Source organism: Equus przewalskii, chromosome 26 (assembly GCF_037783145.1).
Source record: "Equus przewalskii isolate Varuska chromosome 26, EquPr2, whole genome shotgun sequence".
Taxonomy (NCBI): Eukaryota; Metazoa; Chordata; class Mammalia; order Perissodactyla; family Equidae; genus Equus; species Equus przewalskii.
Window position 1 is genome coordinate 27,745,524 of NC_091856.1, and position 13,040 is coordinate 27,758,563.

A 13,040-nucleotide genomic window follows, 5' to 3' on the forward strand; every position below is an offset into this window, starting at 1 on the left:
GACGGGCTGAGTTAGGGAGTAAATAGGCAGCAGCATATTACCATTTAATGATGACTAAAAAGTTTGGGGGGAGATCCAAGAGTTCCGTTTAGGATATGTTAAGTCTGAGAAACCTAAAAAACATCTAAATAGAAATTTCAAGTACACAGTTGAACGTAATACTTAGGAAATCAGAAAAAAGTTTAGACTGGAGCTATAAATTTGGAAGGCATCTACCCACAGATGGTATTTAATGCCACAGTAAATAATGAGATCACTTAGGGAGAGAGTTCAGAGAAACAAAAGTGGACCCAGGACTAAGCTACAGAAGCACCAAGTCAGAGGATGGGTAGAGAAGAAACCAGAGGAAAAAAGAACCACCAGACAGAACAAGCAGGAGGGAGTGGTCAACTGTATTGCTGCGGCAAGATGAGAAGAGAAAAAATGTCTATTGACTTGAGCAATATGGAGGTTTCAGATGACCTTGATAAGAAAAGCTCTAGCTGAATGACAGAAGCAGAAGACAAACTGAAGAGGGCTTAGGAGTAAATTGAAGTGTGTACTTAACTCTTCCAAGGAGTGGAGAATTAGGTAGTAATTGAACGGAAATGAAGCGTCAAAGATGGGTATTATTTTCAGGATGGAGGAATACCGGAACTTGTTTTTAAGCTGTTGAGAATTATTCAATAGAGGCAGAGATTTATGATGCAGGAGAGAGAAGATGAAACAGTTAGGTGTGGATTTGAGATTAGAATGCCAGATATGCTACTCACTAGCTATGTGAGCATAGGCAAGTTAATGTACCTCTCTGAGCCTCACCTGTAAGATGGGGATAATAATACTTTGCAGAGTGGTTTTGAGGATTAGAAATAATGTATACAAAGTAACTAGCATATAGCAGGCATACAAAGAAAATATTGTTGTTATAAAACTATAAAATTCAAGAGATGCAACTGAAACATTTTGTCATCTTCTATTTATTATACTTTACAAACAATTACCTCTTGAGCCATCCACTCTACTGCAAGGCACTCCTAAGAGCTGCTTTTCCCTTCCTTCAGTGCATATGGGGTGTAGGTAGCAATCAAATCTTATCAAACTATCACAACTCCCAACCACTGGTTACACGAGCCTCAAAGCTTCCTTCCATAAACACACCTTTCAGCTGCTATTCTCTGCTCAAAGATCCAAGTGGCAAGAATGACACTGACCCAAAATGTCTGGAGACCAAGAGTAGGCCACATACTGACAGATATGGGCAACACCTATCTGCTCGAGAAACATACCAGATAATTCTAAGAAAGAAAAGAGATCTCTCCTCTCACTCATCTACAAGAGCCTGACAAAATAAAAATGAATCATAACTGGAGAATCAAAAAGTGACAAAACCAGAAGGAACAGCAGAGTTCTGATCCAATTCCCCACTTTTATCCATGAAGAAACTGAGGCCTTCAGAGGAGACGTCACTTGCCTCACAGCAGAGAGCAAGTCACTGGCAGAACCAAAAACTAGAGCCCAGACCTGCTGGGTGCTGGCTCCCGTGCTCTCTCCGCTAAGGCCCAACTGCCTCATCAAACACTCTATAAAATGATCACGGGCACAGCTTCACCCACGGGAAGAAACCAAGGGACCAAACCAAGGCTGACAAACGAGGGACAAAAGTGGGCCAAATGGATTCAGTTTTGAAAAGTAGAGCAGGATGAATGTACAGAGGTGGGAACAAGAGGAAAGGTCTGGGCAGATATACAGTAATGTACTAATCACGTGCATTAGTGTCATTTTCTGCATGGGTTTCATTTTCTTCAGTTATCTGAATTTTTTACTTTTCTACAATAAATATATATTGCTTTTTAAATAAATTTTAAAAGTTTAAAATAAATTTAAAAATTTTTTAAAGATTAGTTATGGTGTGATGGAGCTAACGGAGGCAGTGTAAATATAGTAGAAAAAGTAGAGTGGAATTGGAAGTCAGACAAACGTGGGTTCCAAAAGGAGCTCGACCACTTACAAACAGTGGGACCCTAGGCAAACTATTGAACCTATCTGAGCCTCTGTTTCCTCGTATGTGGCATTATAATAACGGTAACCTCGCAAATATATAATCTGTTAGTGCAGGAAGAGAACACAGCCCAATGCCTGGCACATAACAGATGCATAATAAAACAGTAAATAGCATTTGAACCACATTTGCATCGGTGGTTACCTCCTAAATCATTAAACTTTGCCCCGCCCCTGAAAAGATTATGTCATTCCATTTCAAGCTCACGTCATTTGTGTGTACCAGCATAATTTATAGAGCAATTGAATGGTAGCTGATTTTCTGGGTTCTGAAAGAACCACAAACATGGAAAGGAATAGCTTTTCCATCATCCAAAGAGTCTAGAGTGCTTTGACTAACTGAAGCAGGTTGCCAGCTATCAAGGGCAAGCAAGTAGCACCACAATATGAAATGGTGCAAATCTGCTATCAATAATAATTAAAGTTTTTAAGAGTGATACAGGGATCTTAGCACTGTCATTTCACTACTCCTCTCCAACAAGAGTTTCAAGTACAGTGTGCAGTAGGAATAGCTCTGTAATTACAGAGTTGTGACCATAAGCAAGTCATTTCACTTCTACAGATCTTGGTTGCCCTTCTGTAAAATGGGATGCTTGAACTGGATGAATTTCAGCTTTAAAATCCTGTGGTCTTATTCCCACACATTTTCAAGGCCTCCTGTAACCAGAACACAAGCTATCATGATACATGTCGCCCGCTCCCCAGCAGGCTCCATCTGCCCTGCCTGAACAGTCTCGAGGCTCACTCATGGTTTCTCCTCTGCTTTGCTCTTCAGCGCATATGGGGTGTTAGGCTCTCCCTTCCACTTACCCCTTCTTGTCATCCTTGCAGACTCAGCACAAGTCTCCCTCACCACAAAAAGTTTTCTCTGATCATCTCAGCCTTCCCTAACCTCACTCTCATTTTGGATAGATACTGTTTAATGTGTCGTTATAATACTTCCTGGACTAAACTGAGAAACAAACGGAGGGCAGTGCTCCAAGTCTGATACCATTTCCATATCACCCAAGATAATGCTACACATTTGGGACCTTCCTTTGCTCTTTTGTAAAAGAGATACTACCATCCCCTATCTCCCAAAGTTGCTGGGAAGAATAAATGAGGTATTAATGTGAAAATGTCCAGCACATTGACTAGAATCAATTAGGAACTCAAATACTAATTACCTTCCTTTCCTCTCTCTCTCTCTATTTGGTGACTGGTCTTCCTACAAGGTTTTCTAGTGAAAAATGCATTCATCTGGGAGACGGACATCTAGGCTGTGCTAGCAGCCTAAGAGGACCTTGGGCAAATCACGATTTCTCTGCAGCCTAGATTTTTCTCAAATGAGGATAACAGCACTGGTTCTCATCCATTATGATAGGAGGATAAAATGAGATAATACATGAGAAAACACTTTCTTTCGAAGAGCTACCAGCATTATTATTTCTCCTAAGTCCTTGTTTCAGAAAGAAAAATCTTAAAACAACACACGAGACAGCAAGATGTCAACGTTAACAGGTGACTTGATGTTGACTGTGAAAATCCCACTCTTGATATAGACTAGAAATGTCAGAAAGTTGTATTACTGCTCCTTGGGGTAGAAAAGCACAGATACTGAACAGATTAGGAAGCTTTCTTTTTTGAATACAGTCACCTGGGACATTACTATATCTCCCATGCTGACATATTTTCTAAGTCAAACAATATCATAAATACATCTGGGGGCTTTGTGGGCCTCAGAATTTGGGCATATCTATTTGACAGTGTTAACAGCAAACTAAAAAAAAAAAAGTAGTCACATTAAAATCTTTGTATTTATTGTAAATGAACATTATTATTATGTCTTCTGCATTAAAGTATGCCATGATCAGAAGTGGGGAAAGAGAAGAAAAAAGATATAGTCCCCACAATAAAGTGCATTTTTTGTATCAATAAAAGTTATCAACACCTATAGGGTGTGTAATATAACATAAGAACGAACCAATATGCATGATGCGGAGTAAAATATATCCATAAAGGGACATTTCTGTTCCAAATCATTTTGTGAAAAAATATGACAATCATGATTAGGGGAGCATAATTTGGAGAGCAATATTTTGGAATAAAAATATTTTTCTAACAAAAAAAAGGCATCAGACATTGGTGACAACAAAAAGGACTCTGCTTTTCTTTTATTTCAGAATGTAATTACCCAGAAGGCAGGTAAGTAGAGGTGTGGTGTGGTGTAAGAATGAGGTGTGGTGTGCTTGTCGGGGGGTGGGAGCAGGGGGGAGGGCACGGATTGGGATTGAATCTCAGTGCACATTTCTTCTCACATTAGTTTATGGAGTCAATTAAGGAATACCTACCCAAAACAAATCACCACTCTAACAAAAAATCATGTCAAAATGTATTCTCTTAGTTTTTTTGTTAAACATCTAACCACATTTTAAAATCATTTCAGTTTTATTAATCTGTATAAATATGCCCTCGCCATAATTTGTAATACATTTTATAAGTGACTGGAGGAGATTTCATGCATCGCCAATTCAGACATATAAATGTGAAGTTTGCATTAAAAGTCTCTAAACAAAACTCTACTTCCTTGCTATTTTTAGAAGGAATAGGATAAAGAAGAGACAAGAAGACTCTCATTACAAAGACTGACCCTTTTAAAATTAAGGCTGCTCTGTTTGAGCATCAACCTGCTGCTAAAACAGGCCTGGTACCAGGATTTAAAAACCCCTGAGCCTGGAAATACTACAATGGTTGATTGGCTTAAAAAACAACATGCTAGAACGAGGGAAAATAGTGATTATAATTGGTTGGCAACATTCCAGAGTTGCTTTTTAGTACTCTTTTTGCTTTTTAATACTCTTTTAAACTCCTTTGGCTACCAATGCTCATCTCACATCAGTTTCAGGTTTACGCCAAATAAATCAGGACACTGCTCCCACAAAGTATAGAAAAGATCCAAGCAGCATACTATCCACATGCACTCTAAGTCACTAAAATCTTTTAGGCCTGTCTTGTTTGGGTACACTAAAATACATGACAAAACCTTCCTGAAGATGGGCACATTTTATAGCTTTTTGGGAACATATTATGGCACTTATTACTTATAATGATATTTTCTAAAACATCTCTATCACTAAAAGTGGAACATAACATTTGTACAATGTCACAGCTCAATTCTCCATTAAGAGAAAACTACAAATAAACAGCAATCAAGTGAACAAACAAATCACTGCAAAAACAATGCTTAAACTATTATGGAAAACACAATAGACAACTCTTGAAAATAAGATTAGGATGATTGTTTCGTCATTTATAAGAAAAAAGCTCTTATAAAATTATTTTTAAAATAAGCCATTTAAAAATGAGCTTATTTTAAAAAGAAGTCATTAACCAGTGGCTGACTTTTTAAAAACATAAAAACCTTAGGATATTTTAATTATCTTGGAGTTCTTATATTCATAACTCTCCAAAAAACAGTTTATCATAATGCAAATACTAAAGAAACGTTTAGATGATTTTGTATGTTTTAGTCTAGAAATCTATACAAAATGCTTATTTCCCCAAAGACACCATTCTTAACCACCTAAATAAAATGCAAGACACTATTTAGCAACATGCCTTTCAAATAACTAAACACCTTTAAACAAGATAGGCCTATTCATAGGCCTATCTAAGATATAAACATATCTTAGACAACAAATCTAAGTCAAACATATTCATATTTAAATAAATATTAAGTACCACTGGATTAAATACCAACCATTCTTAATCAAGGTTTGAGTCTGATAACCAAAATCAAAAATTTAACATTGTGCAAAATACATCTCACAAACTAACCAATGCAAAGCTCTAAGCTTTAAACTTTTAAATCCCCAGGAACGGAGAATACCGCAACTCTCCTTGGAACATAGGCATTTTAAATCATGGTTAAACAGACAGAATGTTAAGAATGGTATGGTTTTTATTTTCCGTAGCAGGTTTATTGACACTTTTTTTCTAGTAAAGGTTGAAAATCTGACACTACCTGTCCACATAGAAGGGGAAACAAAACTTGGTCAAAGTCTGTAGAACTTCCTGTGGAGAGAAAGAGAGATAATTTATATATCTAATGGGACCAATAAATCTAACATTAACCATGGCACACAATCTAGCAACTTTACCCTAAAGAAAGAGGAGACAGATGAAGAAATATGGGCTTTATCAATTACATGGGAGGAGTACCAGGCAGTCAATCATGAGAAATAATAAACATGATCAAACTTCATTAAAAATGAAAAATTAATCAAGAATCACACATGGGCAAGCAGCAGGAGCCATGCAGGAAAGCTCTGAAGGGAGGGAGGCGGTTGGGTTGCTGAGTGTTAACACCCCTCCAGGGACCATCTCCAGCCTGACCATATGGATCAGAGTGAATAACACCGAGCCACATGGGTTTGGCCTGGCAGGGCCGCTGTTGCTGGCACCGTTTTTGCCTGTTACCTAGGAACAGAGGGGGCCGGGAATAGACAACGCTTCCCAACATCAATAGGCCAAATCACAAGCAGAACAGAAAGCCAACTTAAAGATAATTGTCCCTGAACATTGTCAACTACATTTTTTAGAGTTTAAAACTTCATTTGCTTACTTTATAAAGAAGCTGCCTTTTCTGGCTTAAATTTATTTTGCACTCAAACTCTAACAATTTTAAGTATGCCTATTTCTAGTTAAATGTTCTTATCATATTTGGACACACCTGCTTAAAATTTGTGAAAATCCAGAGCAAACTATCAGTTTAGATATCTTTTTACAAAATTTAGGTACATAAAACCAAGCCCATTACTCAGGGGAGGTATATGAAAAGGGAATAAAAAGAAGAGTGACATTTCAAAGACTTACTCATAAAAGAAAAGCTCCCTAAGTTAAGAACGCTGCTACATGAGACACGATACACAGTAGGGTGTGACTTTTCCCAAAAACACATTTCACATATACAGCATATATACACATAACTAAACACATAAACAAGCAATTAATTATTACTTCCTTCACAGAATTTTCTCTGGCTTGACTTAATTTAACTGCAGACTTGGACAGCCCACAGTTGGTGCTTAAGTTCATAGACCAATGTTATAAATTTTAAAAAAGTATTCCTTTCCTGCATTTGATTTGCTTTTTAACTATTTAAAATCCCAACTTCTAGACAAAATGAAGAACACATTTTTCAGTCATTGAGAAGCTGGTTCAAATTAACACAAACCTGCCCGTTGCAAATACTAATCCAAGTGATAAATTAAAGATCAGTTTACAAATGTAGCACTTTTCTAACCAATAATAATGAATTATCAATGCTAACTGAATTGATGCTTCTCGCTTCATTTATTTTTAAAACCAGTTCTATCATTCAAGAAATAAACCACATCAATCTAATAACCCACTCAATGAAGCAGAAAGCACACTGACTTGCTCTGCCAGAGCATGTTCCGCCTACATAATTCAATTGAGCATATCCTATTTTTTAATATCATCTTGGACTGGTACTATGTGTATCACAGCACTGTTAAGGCATGTCATGAAATAGTAAAGGAACAGGAAACTAAAAAGTGAAAAAGATTGGACAAAAATACCTCAGCATACTCTAAGAGGCATTATTGATACATTAGTTAATTTCATAACATGGCATTCAAAAGTCCTTATATATTGTTTTAAAACTCATTACATTTAAATAAATTACAACAGCTAATAGAGAATCAGAAAAACAAGAGTACTTTTTCAGGGTATAATGCTACTATCAGGCAAATATTGAAAAAGAATCACATAAAATATTTATTTTAACGTCTGCAGTTTTAATTATGTATAAAACATACCATAACCCACATACACAAAACTCTCATTATTAACACGCAAAAAAGATGCCTTACAAGTTTCAAATACCACAAAGCATTTCTTGCCTGAGTATATGTAGCGAGCAGTCTTTAAAACTCAGTACCAAGTGCTCGCTCATTGCCAAGATCAGCTATAAAGACAGTTATCCTTTACCCCTCAAAAGTTACAGGGGCAGAAATGCTTCTCTACTCTATGCTGGAGTTGAGCTGCCAAAAGGCCTCAAGATTTTTGAAAGAAAGGACCCCCATGGCTGCGAGAAAGCATTGTGCTCTACAGCAGAGTCAAAGACATCTAATATGCCCAACTTACTACTACTACAATATAGAAACTACTTACCACTTTCTAACATCGAGTAATAACCAATTGTGAACATGTCTATCAGATAATATTAGAACAAATATCAAAATACTCAAAAGTAGGCTGAGTATAACCCACCTCTCAAAAGCTTTTCTTTTTACCCAAGAAAGCAGTGGTAAGTCTAATTAAGCAATGGGGCAGGAAGAGGGGAAAGGGAAGGGAATATAAGCAAATGTAGGCACATGTTTGTGATGTTACAAGAGCTTGATATTCCAATTTAAATCAAACAAGATGGTGGTGTGCTGTCAGAGGAGAAAACAAAAATGAGCATCTACTTTGTGTTAGGCATATTCACACGTTATCTCAATCAGAACTGAAACATCTACTTCATTTGGGAAGGGGAGGTCAGGAGGAGGGAGGGAAAAACAAGCACTGTTTCTTGTAAATAAAACTGCTGAAATAAACCAATTTTCTTAATCCTGATGTTGTGCCTATATATAAACATAGGCCTCATCCTCTTTTTCCAAAGAAAAACATAATTACTTAAATATGAAAAGTATCACACTCTAAGAGAGGGGACTTTAAAACACTAATTTAAACATATTTTGAGCATTATTTTTATAGCAAAGTGTCTTTCAATATTTACTTTACTGGGAAAACAGTCACTAGCCAGTTACCAACCCCTTTTTCTCTCTAGAACCTGTGTCTTTGGCTAGGGAACTTCCTTTGCAGATGACAATTTTCCTGTTTTCTGCCCCCTTTCACTTGCCCACACAAGCTCTTTCAGACAACCAGCCTCAGTACAACCTCAACTACTGCCACATAAATAGGATCTTGGAGATGCAGAGCAGCTGATGAAATGTAAATGACCTCATTGCTAAGGCAGGGGGTGGGGAAGATTGTGCCAACTCTCCAGATCAATTCCCAAGTTTATATTTTCACAAATCTTTTCATGTACAGTTTGATTTTTTAACATTTTAATGAGCAAAAAAGTGAATCTATAGTAGCCAGTCACCACAGTTAAAGTGCAGGGCATGAACTAGATCCCAGGAGGGAACCAGTCCACCATGTCACCACTGGCTTTAGGACATTCGCCACCTGGTTCCATGTCCCCAGGTTCCAACTCTTTTCATAATCAAAACACTGCTGACATTATAAACCCCAGACGGGTTTTCTAAAATCCCTCCCAATCAATATATCCAACACATAACTTATTGGAGACAACACTGAGCTCATTGATTAAGGTGAGTTCAGTAGCAAAGTTTTCAAAATAAATGAGACAAGAATACAGCATTCAACCCCTTTGTGTCACCAGACAATTTATGAAATAGGCAATTTCCAAAAGGGCTTTTCCTCCTAACAAAATATACGATACTTTATGTAGGAAGAAATAAGAGCAGAGGAGGCAGGGGGAAGCGAGGAGGACAGGCAGTTGCACAAACCTTTCAGTTATGCATATATTAAACAGCAGATTGCACAGTGTAGTAGAAAAGCAACAACATCTATAAAGCTCTGCCCACAAGGAGATACTAAAGCCACAGAGTATGAACCAAAATATGCAATCAACACACCTAACACCGGATTCATTTGCAAACGAGAATCAGAAATGAACTCAGTATTCATCTCCATCTTCTTTGGATTCATTTCACTCAATTTAAATTCTCATCCAGTTAGAAGGCCCATCAAGGGAACTTACTCCAATCTGGAGAAAGTAGATTATGCTTTGCTGAAACTGAGCCATTCTCTTAAAAACCTGGTAAAGCTTTAAATTTATAATATTATCCATCATAGAATCCTATCTGGAAGCAAAACTTCGAAGACTAAATTAGAAGTTTTAGTTAACTGGGATTATTAACAATAACAAAACTAAACAAATTCATCCTGAATTTGGGGTGCAGGGTGAGGGGAGTGTAAGAGATCCTGCAACAGCCATCAGATCAGACGTCCAATGCTTTGTTTTCATTGCTTCATTGAAACCTACAAACAAAAATTAGTTGTATTTGGCAGATGAAAACAACTGACAGTCAGACACAGACGTACATACCCACAAATAAATGCCATCTGAAAGACAAAAGCACAGGCTGATTATAACGTCTACTGGGGTTACAGAACGTTGAGAGATGAGGCACTTTCTCAATAGTTCAAAAGGAAAAATAAAATGTGTGCAGGAAAACATTTAAATAAAGAAAAGAGATAGCTTGAATAAATGAATGTATTTTAAAATATGTAAAGCTACAATCAGCCTCTTTGAAGCTTGCTGAAAGCTAGTATAGCAGTCGATAATTTACCTTTGTCCAAAAAGAGAGTAAAGGAGGGAGAGGTGGGGAGATGGTGAGAGAACATTTGCTGAGTTTCTTATACCTAATTTATTTGTTCATTTCAAACTGTAGATGTGTGATAAAAATATCAGTGGAGCTCAAATTTCTAAAATACTCTATTTCTACATTTAAATTTTTTTAATAGCATGAGGGAAATGCTGACCCTCTAAGTCCTGCAATTGAGATCAGTGCAGCTGACTTGAAAGAAAAGCCTTTGATTGATGATCTTAAAACTCAAGTTGAAAGTTGAAAACAGAACACACACAAAACCAAACATCCAAAAAGCTAACAAAATTTCTACTTTAAGCCATTTCAAGTTAAAACCAGGGACCCCGAGTGAAAGCTACCAGAGGTTTTAAAGCTTATGATTAAGAAGGGTAAAACAGAATAGTAAGTTCTTAGAAGCTTAATTAGCATCAGGTTCAAGAATGTTGATCAGAAATTTCCTAAATTTGAAAACAGAAATACAATTTTTCTCTTTCATTATAAATGTCAAATTAAATCCAAGATCCATACTATAGTCACAATCAAACTTTTTTTCAGTGTGAAAAAGCTTTGAATAAGGGATTTTACAGAAAGGCCTTTCAACACCCGAACATAAAAGCCGGGTCAAATTTCTAACAACGCTTCTCCAAAGCTACAGAGTCTGCTTCCTTTCTTTGGTATATTTCAATATTTACTCCCAGTATACTTTTTATAAACTTTAGTTGATTGTGAGTCATGCATATGTTATAAATGCTAATTTGTGTAATACCTAATATGTGCAATGTTAAAATTTAAAGATAAAATTATAATAAAATATAGAAATTCATCATATTCTACATGATGTATCATATAATCTTTATATTTAAATTATCAAGGACATTAAGTACATAGGTGGAATGCTTATAAAACAGAAGAGCCATCCCCAGAACTACTTTTAAGTGTAAATCTTCATGACCTTTTAAGTCCAAAGTAAAAACATGCATCTTACAAAAAGTTTTTTTAGTTTAATAAAAATCACTTTATCCTTTTGTATCCTTCCCTTTCTTCAAAAAATTACTTACAACAAAGTTGTTCCCAAATTACAATATTATATTATAACATACTCTATTCTAAGATTTCATCTTATTAACTTTAAACCTTACAGCAAAGGGGTTGAAAATGAGAAAGCTGTATTTATAAGGTCAATGTTAGACACCAGTAAACTTCTTGACACGTGTTTCAAATGCTTCCAAAACAAACAAATGATCTGGTTAGAATCTTACAATTAGTATTCAGTGGCATCAGTAACAGAATTCCTTGGACTTAATATTATTACTCTAAAACATTTTGCCTTGCTCATTTCCTTAAACATTTTAACTCCTATTATCTGAACACTTATGTTATCAATACATCTAAAAGGAAGAAAAGCTGGGAAAAGTAGGGGAGGGGGGGAAACAAGTCAGCACACTCCGAAGGAACAGGGGCCCAACAGTAAAACTGCCAACACGATTTCACTGAAGAAGCAACTTGCCCTCAGAAAGACACTATTCGAAAAAAAAAAAAGAGCACTGATAGAAATAGTATTTTGTAAGCATATTAAAAGCTGTCAGCTTTTAAATATTTTAAACGCACACAAAAATGTGCACAGATGGGCAACTTTTCTGCTCACATTAGTGTAGAAAAAAGTCTTTCATTATCAAGCTCAAAGTCCTTGAATTTTTTAAACTTAATTGTGCCTCTATTTCTTAGAATTCACACCCCACGGCCAAAGCTTTCCTGCCACCAGTCCTTCAAATCTGACTTGGACATTACACGGGAGGAGGCTCCAAGCCTCCCTGAGGTCTCACTCCTTTTACAACACACGAAAAAGCAGTCGATAATGGGCCCATGCTGAATTCACTGCTCTCTACGTCTCCTCTTGGGACACAAGCCTAGCAGATGTGATAAAAACTGTGTCAGAGAAGTGGCTCTAGTTTGTGCCTTAATGACAACTTAAACCTCTAAACCAATACAACCAAAGGACTAACAGAACTGGCTGTTACCTCTCTCTCCTGCCAATCTTCAAATATCTCTGAACTAAATTAGCACCTCAACCCACAACATCCCCTGCCACCCTACAAAATCCATTCTAATTTTAAAAGATAAATGAATTCAGCAAACACGTCGGTGGCACAAGTGTCTGGGCTCTGTATGTGTGTGTGGGTCCCCTATAATTAAGCCCTAATGTACATTTCATGTAGTTTATATTTTCTCAAGATCTGATTGTGCATTCAGATATCTTGAGGACTGCCTGGTATCTTTCCTCTGATCAGCACCCCAGTAACCATATTAATACATACAACTGGTAGACTTAACGTTTCCAAAAAGTACCTAATGGTCTAAAAATTATTTTTAACTATGTTCGACCATAGGAAAGAAAAGCGATATTCTGAGTTACTGAAACATTCTAATTATTAAAATTTATACAGGAGAATTTTTAAAACCATGGGTGGTTATACTTTTCTTTTACCTTGTAAGAACTCTTTGTCTTATCTAATGATATGGTACCAAAAAATAGATTTAAATGTGTACTTCTGATAACAT

At 36.5% G+C, this 13,040-nt stretch overlaps 1 protein-coding gene across 24 annotated transcripts in view; it reads right to left on the bottom strand.

The window, feature by feature from the left end:
• DENND1A (DENN domain containing 1A) overlaps nt 1-13,040 on the bottom strand; it is a 513,391-nt gene that overhangs the window by 346,595 nt on the left and 153,756 nt on the right. For 18 of the 24 annotated variants that reach the window (XM_070596419.1, XM_070596426.1, XM_070596409.1 and 15 more), the window contains one exon: nt 6,041-6,090. The exons of the other annotated variants lie outside the window; for them this stretch is intronic. In XM_070596419.1, coding sequence (XP_070452520.1) covers nt 6,041-6,090 — 50 coding nt within the window. The remainder of the gene's footprint in view (nt 1-6,040; nt 6,091-13,040) is intronic. 24 annotated transcript variants of the gene reach the window in all.